This window comes from Nanorana parkeri, unplaced genomic scaffold, assembly GCF_000935625.1.
Source record: "Nanorana parkeri isolate BGI_ZX_2015 unplaced genomic scaffold, ASM93562v1 scaffold887, whole genome shotgun sequence".
Taxonomy (NCBI): domain Eukaryota; kingdom Metazoa; phylum Chordata; class Amphibia; order Anura; family Dicroglossidae; genus Nanorana; species Nanorana parkeri.
In genome coordinates this window covers 283,754-300,500 of record NW_017307155.1, presented here as the reverse complement: position 1 = coordinate 300,500, position 16,747 = coordinate 283,754, and the positions used below count along the sequence as shown (strand labels likewise).

At 41.9% G+C, this 16,747-nt stretch overlaps 1 protein-coding gene across 1 annotated transcript in view; it reads left to right on the top strand.

The window, feature by feature from the left end:
- LOC108794698 (zinc metalloproteinase-disintegrin-like crotastatin) overlaps positions 1 to 16,747 on the top strand; it is a 58,244-nt gene that overhangs the window by 30,129 nt on the left and 11,368 nt on the right. Inside the window, exons 4-15 of the mRNA XM_018565786.1 lie at positions 1,155 to 1,233; positions 2,073 to 2,149; positions 2,982 to 3,159; positions 3,932 to 3,994; positions 5,734 to 5,805; positions 9,778 to 9,947; positions 11,137 to 11,221; positions 12,203 to 12,333; positions 12,903 to 13,080; positions 14,106 to 14,195; positions 15,703 to 15,898; positions 16,316 to 16,418. Coding sequence (XP_018421288.1) covers positions 1,155 to 1,233; positions 2,073 to 2,149; positions 2,982 to 3,159; positions 3,932 to 3,994; positions 5,734 to 5,805; positions 9,778 to 9,947; positions 11,137 to 11,221; positions 12,203 to 12,333; positions 12,903 to 13,080; positions 14,106 to 14,195; positions 15,703 to 15,898; positions 16,316 to 16,418 — 1,422 coding nt within the window. The remainder of the gene's footprint in view (positions 1 to 1,154; positions 1,234 to 2,072; positions 2,150 to 2,981; positions 3,160 to 3,931; positions 3,995 to 5,733; positions 5,806 to 9,777; positions 9,948 to 11,136; positions 11,222 to 12,202; positions 12,334 to 12,902; positions 13,081 to 14,105; positions 14,196 to 15,702; positions 15,899 to 16,315; positions 16,419 to 16,747) is intronic.

Here is a 16,747-nt window from a genome sequence, read left to right as displayed (position 1 = left end):
CGTGGTTATGTCTACTTAAAGGGTCAATCCACTCAGCCCTGATAATTAGTTTTTCAAAGGTAATATAAAGTTGAGCAACTTGGGGATTTCTTCACTTGGTGATCATTATGAGGGGGTGACACTCTCCCTATTAGAATTTTCACTTTATACCATGGGAAATGCAGCAGGATGTTCTGGAGCACACAAAGGTGGGTAGGACAGGAACAAAGCTGAGAAATATGGTAGGGAGATCTCATTTTTGGGAGTATCTAAAAGAAGCCAATGGCTGTCTCAGCCCATCGAAATAAAACCCACTTGAAGGGTGGACTGATTTTTTTTAAAGTACCAATTCTCTAGCAGTCAGAATCATGACCCATTTTAGGTACGTGCTTTAAGGAACCACCTCATGAACAGTAATCGCAAAGCTGACCAGTGTCCGATGGGAATATCAATCAGCCAATATGAGGACTATGGACTCAAATGACCACACTGAACAAAATACTTTGCTTGTCAGATTTGAATTATATTCCAATTGGTTGTGTGCCTGCAAATATGTGCAACTGATGTCACAAAGCGGCCACACATAATGTTCAGTATATGTAACGTTAAGAAGACTATCAGAGACTGCACACTTACTAGATCAACCTGGGGACGGAGACAGTCAGAGATTGGCGAGATATTACTTGCAGATTGCTGGAGATCACTACAGCTACTTTAAAAATCAATGTTCTCACTGCTGGGTGCCGGGGATCAAGAGGCCGTCGGCAAAACCAAGGGCCAATAGCGCCCCTTGGGCTGTATATAAGGCCCCAGAGGTGTGGGTTCAGCACTCCCAGCTTTGTGCTAAAAGGTAATTTAACTGAATGTGGTCTAAAATCCTGATTTTAATAAACATGGCCTTTTAGCTCAACACAGGGAGTGCTGGCTTTGCAAAGACGTGTTGGTTTGTTCTAGAGGGAGACTTGTGGTGAGCTGTCATTGGTACAATATAATAATAAAGGACCTTTCTGTTGACCAAGAACTGCAACTTAGCAGAACAGAAGAGCAGACACAGAAAACATGTCCCTGTCGCTAATTCTTGCTTGTTCACAGTGTGTCTGTTCTATTAAATGCATTATGTTGCATGTTCATACAATTGCAGCTAATGTTCTACTTTTCTTTGGTGTTATCTACAGGGGACTGCTATCAGAAAATTACACAGAGACAACCTATCTGAATGATGGGACTCGAGTGACAACCAGCCCAGAGAATCTGGTAAATGGGGAATATTATGTTCTGGATATGGGCTCAGTGGCTGTTTTATATAAGGCCTGCTGATTAATTGTGAGTAGGCATTAGACCTTCTCAAGGACCATCTTTCACTCTACATTCATTCTCCCCTCTTCGCCCAGTTATTTAATCATATCCTGCAGCTCTCATTGCCAAACTTACTCTACCTACTAAGGATAATAAAATTGAATAATAATAATGAAAATTGTCCAGCCTACAAACAGTTGAAGGACAGTCCCATTAAAAATGAAAACAAAATTATGTTTCTGGTACAAAGCATGGCAAAGTTATTTGCTAATTAATAAAAACAGAGTTGCCACCTGCCTGGGATTGACCCGGACAGTCCGGGTTTAGAAGGCTGTGTCCGGGTTACATAGTCCACCTGAGTGCCCGCATAGTCCACCTGAGAGTAAGCACAGCCCACCTGAGAGCCCGAAGAGTCCACCTGAGAGCTCACAGAGTCCACCTGAGAGTGTGCACAGCCCTGGTGAGAGCCCGCACAGGCCACTTGAGACCCCAGAGACATCAGGCTGCCACCCCGGAGCAACACAGAGTATGTAGCTTCATATAATTTTGTATTGCTGTATAATGTATTACTGGGATTTGTAATCCTCTACAGAAGGTCTCCTTACTCCCTCCCCTGGCTGTCTCTCCTTGCTCTCTCTCCTGGCTGCCTCTCCTCGCTCTCTCCTATATTCTCAAAAAAAAAAAAGAATTGCCGTGCATGCCCCTTGAGTATTCTTGTTTCATTTGAAGAAATGGTGGCAACCCTAGTTATGTGGGTGTTATGTCTTATTAATCTTCTTGTGTTTGGTCTCTTGCAGGATCACTGCTGCTATCAGGGACATACAAAACAGGATGTTGATTCTCTGGTCTCCATCTGTATTTGCAATGGCCTTAGGTAAGATGTTAGAAAATGCATAGGTAATGCTAGCAGGTTTTAAATAGCTGCCATGTTTTATCTCTTTTAAAATGATGGATAATTATCTTTAATTAGAGCAAACATTTGTGTCCTAAGTCTGTTTTCTGTTCTCACATCTTGTTTAGCTGCAACTGGCCACTGCGCGTCAAATGCTAGATTAGGGCATTGCACAATAAAACTAAGAAAAGCAGAAACCAATTTCCTTTTGAGAGCACCAACCTCAAAATTTTTTACAGGAGTCAGGTGTATAGGACTACAAATGACATTAAAATGCTATATCTACTTTGACTAAACTCAAGACATCAACCTACTTCCTATTAACCTGCTGTCTGTGTGAGAGGACATTGTTGCCATACTCTTCCACCATGATGACATACAAATCCCTACCTAGAAACTATATATAGTCCTATCTTCTGTGCCAATCACCAAAAAATTAGAAAGAAGGCATAATTTGAATTGCCTCCATAATGTAAGACATAATCAAGCAGCTATTGTACCTGGAAATGGTTGTATGTTCTTAACTAGAATTAAATTGGCTTTAAAACAATCCATAACTGACCTCGGTAGCTACAGGTGCTGTTGAGCAATTCATCCTCAATGTTTACAGCAGAAGCATTGAAGACTTTGTCTAAGCTAGCCTCCCGTCCCCCTACCAACAGAGACTCAGCAGCCGTCCAGACTTCTAATCTCTAAGCACAGAGCCAGTACTCTGTTAGGGAGGGGGAGCAGGGGGAGCTAAGCTAGGAGGGGGGGATCAGGGTGAGCTGGGGTAAGGAGCAGGGTAATGAGATTTATTTTACTGTCATTTTAGTGGCGTCATTCATACTCGTAATCGCCGATTCTTGATTGAACCTCTCAATCAGACAGACGATGGAGAACATGCTATATATGAAGACAAGGAAGAGACCCCCAAAACCTGCGGTGTAACCAATACAACGTGGACAGAAGGAAAGGTTTTAAAATCTTCCCGATCGGGCAGCAATGCTGAGGTGAGACGTCTTATAATCCTGTTGCGCCAAATCTTTAACTGATATTATAGCCACTGTAAATACTGTCACATATATCTACTATGAGAAGTGGCAACTTACAGAGCCAGTAGGGATTAGTGAAACTGAGAATTTGTGCTTTGCTGAAATCTTGGAGAGGAGTATTGGAGTCAACGGTGATGGTGAAATGAAGATGGTTTGTATGGTACAATGGGCATTAAATAGCTTGCTAAGAGACGGTCCTATCCTGCACATGCCCTTGTGCTAGAAAGCAGCCCCTCATAAGCTGGAAACATGGCATTTAGATTGAGGAATCCTAACCTTACCTATAATACAAATGGACACATTTCATTGGGTGCTGGCACTGTCAGTGATATGGCTGTGTTAATAAACAAAGTAAGTACTGCCATGGCTTTGTATATATACAAAGCCATTGGATCATGATGTGCTGCCATGATGATCACATCACTTTGATAGAATAAGCCATGCAATTTTTTTTAACAAACTTTTGCCTATATAGTCCACATGGCTAAATTTGAAACTAATTTTGGCTCAGGTAAAATTGACAATTTTTAAAAAAATCTCTCCAAATCTTCCCTAGTGAGACACCACCAAGGGCACCAAAGGTTTGCATGGCGTATAGCTCTGACTTGCTAAGTGTTAGCTTAATGTTCCCTTATGTTCTATTATGTTATGAACATAACATAATATGTTATATATCTATTATGTTCTATTCCTGTCTCCTTATATTCTTTTCCCTTCTCATTTTCTCCAGAAACTAAACTTCTTCAATTCTCAGAAGTATGTCCAGCTTTACCTTGTGGCAGATAAAACCATGGTATGTATAATCAACACTTGCATATGAGTGTCCAAAACATCAGTTTATCTGTGTTGCTAGCATTTTCTGCAGACCTTCATAGAGCTTTAAATCTAGCACAGGAGTAGGCAACCTCAGCATTCCAGCTGGTGCCAAGGTTGCCTACCCCTGATCTAGCACATGGTTAACTTTTATTGCATGAGACGTCCAAAGTAGGTGCCATTGGTCTCAATCTAGTAGGACCAACTACCAAGTTTTATTTCTGGGACTAGGGTCACACAAGGCTACAAGCCCATGCCATTCACTAAGGCTCCATTCACATATAGCGTTTGCATTTGCCGCGTGGTTTTCCGTGCGGAAAACTGCAAGGGACGCAAGCGCTATATGTGAAACAACTGCACGGATTCCGCTAATTTGCGGCTATTAGTCTGAGCAATGCACGTTAAACTGCATAGTTTTTTTCTGTTTAGAGTGGCTCCACATGTATTCGACAGCCGCTCCAGTGTGAATGGAGCCTAAGAGGTATAGGATGAGTCTGACCCTTTATGTAGACTAAACTGTCTATAGTCCTAGGCTTTGGCAGTCCACTACGAGGAATACACTATGTAGACTGAACAATCTACAATTTTGAGCTCTGGCTCATTTTTCCGAGACAAGCCTTCCTCATCCTGGCTATAAACCGAATTAAAAATGATTGTAGATTTTATCATTTCAATCTTTTACTTCAAAACAATAGTCCAACTCCACAAAGAAAAATTGGTTTGGTCAAATTAGATTAGATTTTCCTTTGGAACTGATTGATCGTTTAAGCTGAAAATGGTCATTTGCTTTGGGAACCACCCAGTTTAGGGCAGTTGGTTTTTCAGAGATGCAATTCTTTCTTCAAAATTAGTGTTATATTGAAAAATTGTTATATTATAACATGAACCCACAGGGCTATGAGGAATTGTGTCTCGTGACGTGTACTCATTATTGCCAGATGTCCCTTTTTTCTTCAGGATTGTTCCTCCAGTTTGCTAAGAATTATGTTCAAAAGAATATCCAGCCAGGCATGTGGAAGCAAACAGGTTGCCACTGCATGCCAAGGGCACTCACATTTTATTGGCCAGCTCAATGCTTGGCACTGCTGCCTTGCAACACTGAGGTACCTGGTTCAAATCCAGGTTCAGTCAGGACACTATCTGCAGAACTTATTGTTCTCTTACGTCAGGGGTACCCAAACTTTGTCCGTCTAGTCCCATAAGGCATCACAAGACTGACAGGCAAGATCTCCAGAGACAAATGCATGATGGAAATTGTAACTTCACCCCAGTGGGGGGCAAAGTTTGGTTACTTTGGTCAACAGATATATTGGAAGTGTGTTTTAACGGTTTTGTATGTAGCCCATTTTTAAAACAGAAGGTATTCACATGTATTATTATCACATATCCCAAAAATAGGCTGATTAATCCTAATCTCAGGGCAGTGGATGGAGCCATGCAAATTATTGATTTTTCCTCCACTTGACCAGATTAACATCTAGATCATAGTGCAAATATAGCCTTATATATAAAGCATTTTGTTCCAGACTGCACACAGCTGTTTCAGGTTTCTTGGCCATCATCAATGATGTGTATGGAAACCATGGCTTCTATGCAGTATACAGATTGCCCTCTATGTACCACTTACTAAAGAACAGCAATGTGGCACTATATTATAAAATGTCACGCCTTACAGAGAGTAAATGCTATTTAAACACAATTGTCCTTCTTTCTCTTCAGTTTGTAAAGTATAACAACAGCAAAGAAGACTTACAAAAAAGAATTTTTGAGATAATAAATTATGTCAATGAGGTAAGTTTATATATATCCTTCTTACAACTGTAGACATTTTGCTGTTTTTCAGTAGTTTTCTACCGCACATAAGGCTACGTACAGATATTTATTGCAGGTTTATTGTGTATTGGTCTTGTTTGCATTGTATTTAAAACCAGGGTCAGATTTACCATCAGCCACAAACAGGTATGTGCCTGTAGACATCAGAGGCAAAGAAGAAGCATTTTCCTGATATAGGCCACCATCGTTAGATATACAGTCATGTCTTCTATGCATATTACCCACTGTCACAATATTCTGATATGGGTTAGGACCAGTAAAACAAGAAATTGCTTTTGGTACCTGCTGTGATCGTAGCAGAGAGGTATTGTTTTAAGTGTCAAAGGTTGTGTGCCTACAGGGTGCAATGATGGAAAGGTTAAAGCACAACTCCAACCTAAACTATTCCTTTTCAACCAACGTATCCCTCAGGGTATAGGTTGTTTGACCTCCCATGTTAATCTGGCAGAGGAGGTGGCATCATTGTTATTTACAGTTTGCTGTACAATGTATGCCCTGTTGCTATAATAATTATAATATAATCTAGTATTGGTCTTCTTGTGAATGTCTTGTCCTCAATGTCGCTGTTCCACATTCTTCTGTTATTGTTACTGTTTTTCAAACACCAAACTCTGTAAAGCCTTCTTAGGTGGATTTGCTTTTCAACTTTCATTTTTATGACTCCGTTTTAAGATAATTCTTATACCTATTATTCACATTGTCTCAGACTCTTGCAGGTTAGCTAAGGGTTTTCTGGCTTTGCTTTGGTACTTTGAGCTAACTGCATTTGTTTGCTGCCCCAACGCATAACAAAAGAAAAACCTTGGACCTTATCATTGTAAATTACTATTTTTGTCCACCTTTTGCTCTTCCCTTGGCCTAGGACTGTTACTATATGGCTAATCTTTTCAATCTGGAATTTCTAGTTTCTAAAGCTGGCCATACACTTTACAACCATCGCACGACATGAGTCATGCGATGGTTGTAAAGTAATTAAAAGCTTGTACGATCTGCCCATCTTGGACAGGCAGATCGAACTTGCGATCATCAAAAGCCCGCCCCGCTGAGGGGCGGGCCTCCGATTACTCCAATGCCGCACAACCCGTGTGGCATTTGTCTCCCGAGAACGCCACTAACCCGTCGAGGATCGTACGATTCTCGGCGGGTTTTCGAACCTGCTTGGGAGACAAAAGACATGTGACCGTACAGTAGAAACGGTCGCACGCCTTCCATAAACCTGCCGATTATTGTACGATTGCGGGATTTCCCGCGATTATCGTACGATAATCGGCAGGTGTATGGGCACATTAACACCTTTCCGTCTGGAAATTGCCTCAACTGGGCTTCTATTGATTAACCCAAATTTGCTAATTATTTCCTTCCTATCTTGTTGCTCCGTTTTTTTTTTTTGATCGTCTTGCTGAAATACATTTCCTTAGTTGTGATCTTTCAACTTCCCTTGACACCTGTGCTCCTTAAAAAAAAAAACCTCAAACTGTCTCCTTTTCTCATTCTACTCACTGGTACAATAACTGCCTGAGGTCAATAAAGCAGCCTCCTAGAAACTTTAGCAGAGGTGGCACCATTCTGGCCCCATTCTTCATTATCCATAGAGAACCTACATTCAGTATATAAGGATACAATTGAAATTGCTAGCTCTGCCTATTTCTCCCACACCATTGAAAAAACATTTTAGCAACCCTAGACAGCTTTACAGCACCATCAAAAGAATGCTAAAACCGCACTGTCCCTCTACATTACCAGCCTCAGCACAGTTTTGAAACAGGACTTAGATTTTTTATTTTTTTTTAACCTCCAAGACGGACTATGTCCGGCATTGCATTTTGTTCCACAACACATGGTTCTTCCATATCTCTTCCTGGATTACCCAACTTTACAGGTTCATCTAAAATCTTCCACCAGCAGACTTGATTCCCTGCCATTTATTTAAATCTTGTTTTAGTTCTATTTAATGAATGATTCATTGAGCACCTGGACAAGTTAAACAGCTTTCACTCCATATCTAAATTACTCTTCCTTGCTATGATTTTAGAAGGTGCTACCATGTCTTATCACCTGACTGTAAATAACCTGTTTGAACCTCTCCAATATATTTTTTGACAACTGCACAGCACAGAAACCACCTTGGTCACTAATGACCTTTTTTATAGCTTCAGATCCAACTCCCAATCTATTTTTCTCCTTGACCTAAGTACTGACTTTGACATTGTAGACTACAATCTTTTTCTTGCCTTGAAACCATATTTGGAGTTTTCCAAAATTGCTCTTAAATGGTTCAAGTCTCATCTTACTGATCACTATCACTTTCTTTCCCTTGGTGTATTCCAGTCTGAAATTGGTCCAGTTAAGTCCGGTGTCCCTCAGGGTACAATATTGAGTCCCTTACTTTTTAGCAAATACATGTTTCCACTTTTGTCACATTGCCTTAATTATCACTTCTATGCCGATCCGATACTCAGAAATACAACCACACTCAACTGGATTCTAATTTTTGGCTGTTTTTCTTAAGTCATGCTTATTGGAACCCCCATTAGCTATGTAAAGCCAGTCCTGTAACTCTATCTGTAGATGGTACTGTACTTTAGCTTCAGTCTAAATTGAAAAATCTTGGTGTGATGTTTGAGGCTAGCTTAACATTTGATCTTCATGTAAAGAATATTGTCAGGACATCGTTTTTTCACTTAAGAAATATTGCTCAACTACGTCCTATGTTATCACACACTGTGGCTGAAAAGCTGATCAAAACACTTGTGTTCTCCCGACTTGACTCTTGTAATGCTCTACTTGCCGAGATACCTAAATCCACGCCAAGATGTTGTAACTTGAATCCTGATTAGGTCTAGTGTAAGTAATAATATTATTCATATGCTGGAGTCCTTTGTCTGTAAGGCTCTGCATGGCTTGACGCCTTTATCTGTCTGAACGTTTATCACCACTCCCGCCATCGCAACCTTCACTCCTCTAATTCTGGTCTTCTGTGTGTACTTCAAACTGTTCCTGTTCCTGTTCACAGGAACATCAGAGTAAACTTCTGTAAACTCTTTCAAATCCAAGCTGAAACTTTTCTTCTTTAGACAAGACTTTACCTAACTGTTCATTTTGTGTGTGTGTGTGTGTATCTGTTAGACATGTAAGCTGTAGAAAAATTTGGTTCGTATATTTCATTCTTTCGGGATTCAGATCCGAAATTCAATTCGGTTTGGGTTTCGGATTCAGACGAAATACGAATTGTCGTAAGTTTCGGATGAGTTTATGAATATTCGTTGTGAATACCACAGAAAACCAAATACAGATATTAATACTAAAGCTGAATCTCCTAGACCTGAATGGCATTCGGGACCTGAATTTCCGAATTGCATTTGGGAGCTCCCAAATGCCGTTCGGGTTTGGGAGCCATATACATATATTTTTAAAGCTGAGGCTCCCAGACCCGAATGGCATTCGGGAGCTCTCGAATGCAATTGGGAAATTTGGATCCCGAATGCCATTCGGGTCTAGGAGCCTCAGCTTTTGTATTATATGTATATACTGTATATGGCTCCCATGTTGCCACATAAAACACATGTTATTGGCCCGAAATTCGGAAATGGAAATTCAGATTCGGATGCTTTGGAATTTGGAAATTCGGATGTGTCTGAATGTCGGAATTTCAGAAAATTCATATGAAATTTGATTCTAAACGAATCGCACATGTCTAGTATCTGTTGTTGTATTTCTTTCTCTTGCAAAGCGCTTTGAGAATGTACATTTTTAAATAAGCTAAATAATAGACATGATTATTATTATTAAGAATAATAATATTAATACAAATAATAATAATGTCTGTTGGCCAATTTTTCCCAGTTTTCTTGACCTTGCTGTGTACTAAGCGTAACTTGTAACTGTGAGTTTAGTGCAGAATTGACGGATCTTTTGCTTACTCTCTTCTAGGTGTATAAACAAATCGGTACATTTGTGGCACTAATTGGGATCGAATTCTGGGATAAGAAAGACCTCTTTGAAGTCTCAACCTCAGCCAACATAAATCTTGACAGGTTCTGTACATGGAGAAAACAAGTTTTGCTCCCAAGAATATTTAATGACAATGCCCAGTTTATAACGTAAGCACCCCATCAATGCGGACGCTACTTGGTTTCTTATTTGTGCAGTTGCTACCTCCTAATAGGAAAGCATAGGTGGTGATACATACACTATATGTCCAAAAGTATATGGACACCCCTCCAAACTAATGAGTTCAGATGAAGGGTACTGTTAATGCCTAGGGGAAGGCCCTTTTTGATTCCAGCATGAACGTGCCCCTGTCCAAAAAGCCAACTCCATTAAGGGCCGTGACACACTGCACGCGAAGCCGTGCAGAGCGAAGCAAAGCTCTCCGGCACGGAGCTTCGCGTGCAGTGTGTGAGCTGAGTGCAGTCAGATGATTGACTGCACCTTCAGCCAATCGGCTCGTCTGTAACAACCGGGCAGACGTCGCATCCCGTCGCGCCGGTTTATACGCGCGAGCCAATTGGCTGAAGTTGAAATTGTTCATCTCGGCACGCTCAGCTCGGCGAGCTCTCGCAAGCTGAGGTGCCGAGAAGAAAGTGACATGACACACTGCTCGCAAAGGCAGCGCGCCACCGCTCCGCGCTGCTTCGCGTGCAGTGTGTCACGGCCTTAAGGCATAATTCTGCCTTTATAAAGCAAACAGGATAAAAGAGTAATGTAAGGGGTCATGAAGAATCTTATATGTCCAAAAGTATCTGGACACCCCTCCAAATTGATGAGTTCAGATGAAGGGTACTGATAATGCCTAGGGGAAGGCCCTCTTCTGTTCCAGCATGAGTGTGCACCTGTGCAAAACGCCAGCTCCATAAAGACACGATTCTGCCTTTAGAGAACAAACAGGACAACATAGTAATGTAAGGGGTCATGAAGAATCTTTCCTTCATGTCATGAAATAACCAAATACTAATGATTGGACAGTTTAAATAATTGTCCACATTCCAGTAGTTCCTGAACATGTTTCATGTGAATTTGTACAGAAACCTAAATTGCTGCACTGCAGAGTGGCACAAAGACTTTCCTAAATCCTTGGTCCTTCCAGTTATGGATGCCACCACTGAGATGGACAATGTTGTGCAACTTTCCAGAAACAAGGGGTGGGAATTCTAAGGTACCTGTTTTCTTTAGAATAACAAACAGGTTATTAGATCTACATTAAATATATTAGCCATTTATGTTGACTGTGTAAAATGAAATGTTTTCAAATAAGTTTTGTATTCATCTTTGACTTGCTTGTGTTTGCAGGGACACAGATTTTCAGGGTGCTACAGTTGGATTGGCCTTTGTGGGTACTATGTGTTCTGAAGCCCATTCCTGTGGTGTCATTCAGGTGAGATTACTTTTTTTTCAATACCTCTATAAGCAGATCACAAAACAGGACATGGCCAGCATGTTGGCCTTATAGTAGAACTTTGAGCTCAACACAGTATACACTGATAGCAAGTTAGTGTTGTACACCAATTCTGCTTACCCTGACCAGTACACCTTGGATGTGCTCAATGTATTGAATTAGATATGTGCCTTTTTGTTCCTAACGCATTTCGCTGATATGCTTCCTCAGGGGATAAGAGGCAATATATCTATCTGGGTATCTCAGGACGAGTAAGGATCTATCCAGGGAAGGAGAGGTCAGAAGCCCTCCCCCTTCCCATAGGCTGTGGTGAGACCACAAGGATACACAAGGCAGAAGCACGATTATGCACTCTCTTCTACGGTCAGGTATATCCAATATCACCTTCACATAATATGGTTGTCACTATCATCAGAGATTAACCAATCCGTGTATTCCCATATCCCTGCTTACTTCCACCATCCACTTTATTCTATACCCCAGCCTTCCTGTACCACAAACAAAATAACCTATAATGTAACACTAACTATTGCAACTATAAAGTGCCAAAAAACTATGTTTTTCTTAATTCCAACAATATGTGCCTCAAAATGTCTCTCAATCAATAAAACTTAAATGTCTATTTTTCATATGGTGAAAGCAAACAATTGACAAATGTGTTTGCGTTCCCAAGTGTTCAAATAGCCACGTGCATCTCTGATACTCTGCCAAGTGGCACCTTGCACCACAGTATACTACCCTCGCAGTGGGGCCGCTCACCTTCTATAAAGACCCTCAAAGGGGGGGAAATCAGATATAACAAAATACTTTCAATGGTTTATTTAACAAACCAAAAGGGAGCAGATAAGAGAAAGTTCATTGTTTACATCCGCTTTAAAATTGTCTCAAACTCCATCTTCTGACTTTGTCTTCTAAAGTGTGATTGTCTTTTGCTGTCTGACTCTTTCCTTTTACTTCCAGGATCACAGCAGGGTCGCCGTCTCTGTTGGTGCCACAGTTGCTCATGAAATGGGACACAACCTGGGGATGAATCATGACACCAGCTCTTGCAACTGTCCTGCCGATTCCTGTATCATGGCACCCACTCTGAGGTGGGTTTGTCTACTCTTACAGTCCATTAACCTCTTCAATCCATGGACAAAAAGTAAAAAAAAAAAAAAAAAAACCCATCTTTTAGTGTTAGTAACAAGGGCGTTCCTACATTTTTCACCACCTGAGGCCACAGGGAGAAGGGGTGTTTGGGTGCAGCGCTCAGTGGGTGTGTTGGCAGCGCAGCGGGGGGTGCACGTTTCCTCCATCTGGCATCCTGTCCAGCTCACTGACATCACTGGTTGCCAATAGCTGGGCGGGACACCAGCCAAAGCATTCTGCTCAGCTCCTGGCAACCAGTGACGTCAGTGAGCTGGGCCAGAGCATAATAGGTTACTAAGAGCTCACGTGACCCAATAAGATGCCACATGAGGCAACCGCCTCATTATAGGGACAGCCCTGGTCAGTATTAAAATATATAGAGATACTGTAGATTAAAAATTTGTTTTATTCCATATTTTGTCCTGTTTATGATGCTGAAATTATGATTGAGAGATTCAAGACCATTCATAAATGAAGCATTGCCCATGACAACACAATACTGAACCTTTACCATTTTCTCTTCATACAGCTATAACACTCCTCGTCTCTTCAGTCCCTGCAGTATTACAAACTTCCAGGAGTTCATTTTCAACCGAATGCCAGCATGTATGAAAGTTGAGCCATCAAAAGAGTTTATTAAGTCCCCTTCTATGTGTGGCAACAAATTCACTGAGATAGGCGAAGACTGTGACTGCGGCACTGTAAAGGTAATTATCTGGTAGGATATCTGGCTGGAGATAATCATGTACAGGTTTGTTGTTTGAAATAACCCACATCTGACACCACTGGCCAACCAGGGGGGCTTTCCAAAAATGTTGTACTGTAAAGGTGCCCATACACCTTACGACCATTGCAAGACTTTTGTCTTGCGATGGTCGTATGCTTATTGAAAGCTCGTACGATCTGCCCACACCGGCCCGTTCCGCAGCTATCGGACGAGCAGGCTAGAAACCCGCCCTACAATCGTACGATTCTCGGCGGGTTTTCGAGCATGTTGGTTCGACAAAAGACGTGCGACCGTACAGTAGAAACGGTCGCACGTCTTCGTTCACACTGCTCGATTCTCGTACGATCTCAGGATTTCGCCCGATTCTCGTATGAGAGTTTCGAGCAGTGTATGGGCACCTTAAAGGTTGCTTTCAATAAGCATACGACCATCGCAAGACAAAAGTCTTGCGATGGTCGTAAGGTGTATGGGCACCTTAAGTCTTTGTAAAAATTTAGAAAGTTATTGTCTTCGGATGGCACTTTTGATAGCAGTTTGTATTTACAATGACTCAATCTCTGAAACAGTTGGCCATCCGGGGAGGAGGACTGGGGGGCTTTCTAATTTTTGTTATGCCTCTGGAAGTACATAGATGCTCCTTGTATGAAAGACTTTCAACAAAATTCTGCCACATCCCTTTTTTTTTTTTTTTTTAAATAACGGTAAATGGGGGTTTGTTTTTTTTTGGTCTTTAAAAATCACAATATGGCACTTTCTATAGCAATTCAGATGCTTTAAAATCTTTAAGCACAAATCCATTCTTATTGTTAATGATCACTATGTCATTTTATGATTGATACGTGGCCGAAAAACAGTGGGTGCATCCATTTTTGGGACAGACCACCCCATTATTCTTGGTTGGCATGAATTGGCACTGCCTGGTGGTGTGCAGATATGCTCTTAGCTGGGGAGCAGTGTCAGTGTTCTAGGTTTGTTCATGAATATGTACTACTGACTGTTTTGCAGGAATGTACCAACCCTTGCTGTGATGCTGCCACCTGCAAATTCAAAGTTACAGCCCAGTGTGCAGATGGAGAATGCTGTGAGAATTGTAAGGTAAGTGGAATGTCCAATAATGTAGAAATATAATATAGTTATAGAGGATAAAGCATTACATCTTTCCATTCCCAGCCCTTATGCCAAACCCCACTGCCACTGTACCAATGTGCATTTCTGTGCTCTACATCATTGCATAAAAATGAGCCATTTCAGTTCCTATCTTAAAACACAACAGGCCTACTGATTGTGGATACAAGCAATTAAATGTTGCAATGGTCATATGACAAGGAGGGCTGGCAAGTATGGACAACTCAAGGATTGACACAGTACAAGAAAGTGTGACCGAATGCTTCCTGAGCACTAACTGCATCTGGAGCTACAGCTGACAGCTCCACAGTAGAGGCACCACTCACCATCACACCAGCAACCACCCCTTCACCACCACAACAGGATCGGGCTGGTACCCCTGTTTCCATGCAATGCCTGAAACATCACCATGGAGAATATACAGGAGAGAGCAAAGGAGAGACAGCCAGGAGAGAGAGAGGGAGAGCGAGGAGAGATAGTCAGGAGAGAGGAGAGACAGCTGGGAGAGCGAGGAGAGACAGTCAGGAGAGAGAACGAGGAGAGACAGTCAGGAGAGAGGAGAGACAGCTTGGAGAGAGAGGGAGAGCGAGGAGAGACAGTCAGGAGAGAGAGAGCGAGGAGAGACAGCCACGGGAGAGAGCGAGGAGAGATAATGAGGAGAGAGTGCCAGGGGAGACTGTGTGGAGAGACAGCCAAAGGGAAAGTGTGAGGAGAGACAACCAGGGGAGAGAGTGGATCCAGATGAGGTGACAACCCTACAAGTCTGTTCTTTCCCCTAGCTGTCTCTCCTCACTCTCTCTCCTGGCTTTCTCTCCTCACTCTCTCTCTTGGCTATCTCTCTCTCTCTCCTGGCTGTCTCTCTCCTGCCTGTTTGCTCTCTCTCTCCTGGCTGTCCTCGCTCTCTCCAGTAAATTCTTTTAAAAAAAAGGTGGCAACCCTTGGTAACACCAGGACCCCACAGTTGCCCCTGTCCACCTGACATTGTGACATTTTGTCACAATGAGCCCTGTATGTGCTGTGTCCGGGTAGCAAGCCAGCTGAAACCCATACACAACACATACAGGGCTCAAAACCCGGACTGTAAGACAGGTGGCAATCCTAATCATAGGTCCTATAGCAACGCCATGAATCAGATTCATCCACATTGGTATTCCAGACTCTCTTATTTCTATGTAGACCTGGGAACTTGCCAACCTGTACTAAAGGGAGAAAGGGTCAGACGTTGGGAAGCTGGAAATTGTATTTTTTTCCTCATGCATATTCAGTTCCTTCCTAAAAATGGAGAGATATATAGCTTGTGACACATCTGTTTACATATTATCAAAGGGGGGCCTGAAATCACACTTGCCTCTGCCAATAAATCTATGGCTGGCATAACTATGAATATAAAATTGTTGACCTATATATATATATAGATATAAATATATATCTATATATATAATTACATTTTCTCCTGACATTCCTTGTCCTCTTGCAGATCAAGAAAGCAGGAACTGTGTGCAGATCACAAAAAGATGATTGTGACCTTGCAGACATGTGTAATGGGAAGTCTTCAGAATGTCCACCCGATCGCTTTATCTACAACGGACATCCCTGCAATGATGGCCAAGGTTTCTGCTACAATGGGAAGTGCCCTACTTTGGAAAGCCAGTGCCAGAGCATGTGGGGCGCAGGCAAGTGCATCTTTTTTTTTCCATTTTATGTACTGCACATATTGTTGACTGATTGCAATGATCTGCAAATCTTTGTAGATTCTGAGAGAGCATTGAGTGAACCGTGATTTCTCAGTTGATCAGTTGACGGTGATTATTGGCTGATTATGTTCCATGTTCTTTAATGTCACATTAAAGAACATGGAACATAATCAGCCAATAATCACCGTCAACTGATCAACTGAGAAATCACGGTTCACTCAATGCTCTCTCAGAATCTACAAAGATTGTCACAGCAGCAGTCGTGAAATCTTTATCAAATCCTTATACCATAAAAAAACAACCGATAAGATGCTTTTTTTTTTTATTGTAAAGCTGCAAGCAAGCTGGATCATTTCAGAACTGAGTCACTGATGATCAATTTACCTCTTTCCGCAGGTGCTACAATAGGACAGGACCTTTGCTTTGGATACAATAGGAGAGGCACCAACTATGGATACTGCCAATACATTGCCAATAGCTATGTGGCATGTGGGCCAAAGTGAGTACCCTATTGTAGTATAGTATAACCTTATAGTATAGCAAGCACTACACCATTTTAGACGGGCGTTGGGAAATAAACAGCACTTTTGAAGCACATGTGTACAAACCCTTAAAGAAGTACTCCAGTCATAGGAGAAATATGGGCCGGATTTCCCACAAGGCCAACCAAGGCCGGCCTTGGGGCAGCAGAGAGTAGAGGGGCAGCAGGGGTGTGGAATTCCTATCTCCCGATGCCTGGGACATGAAGTTCCGGGCGCCCGGCGGGTAGTGGTTCTCTACATTTAGCCCTGCACATCGGGGAAGCCGCGGCTTGTTTTGTACAAGTGA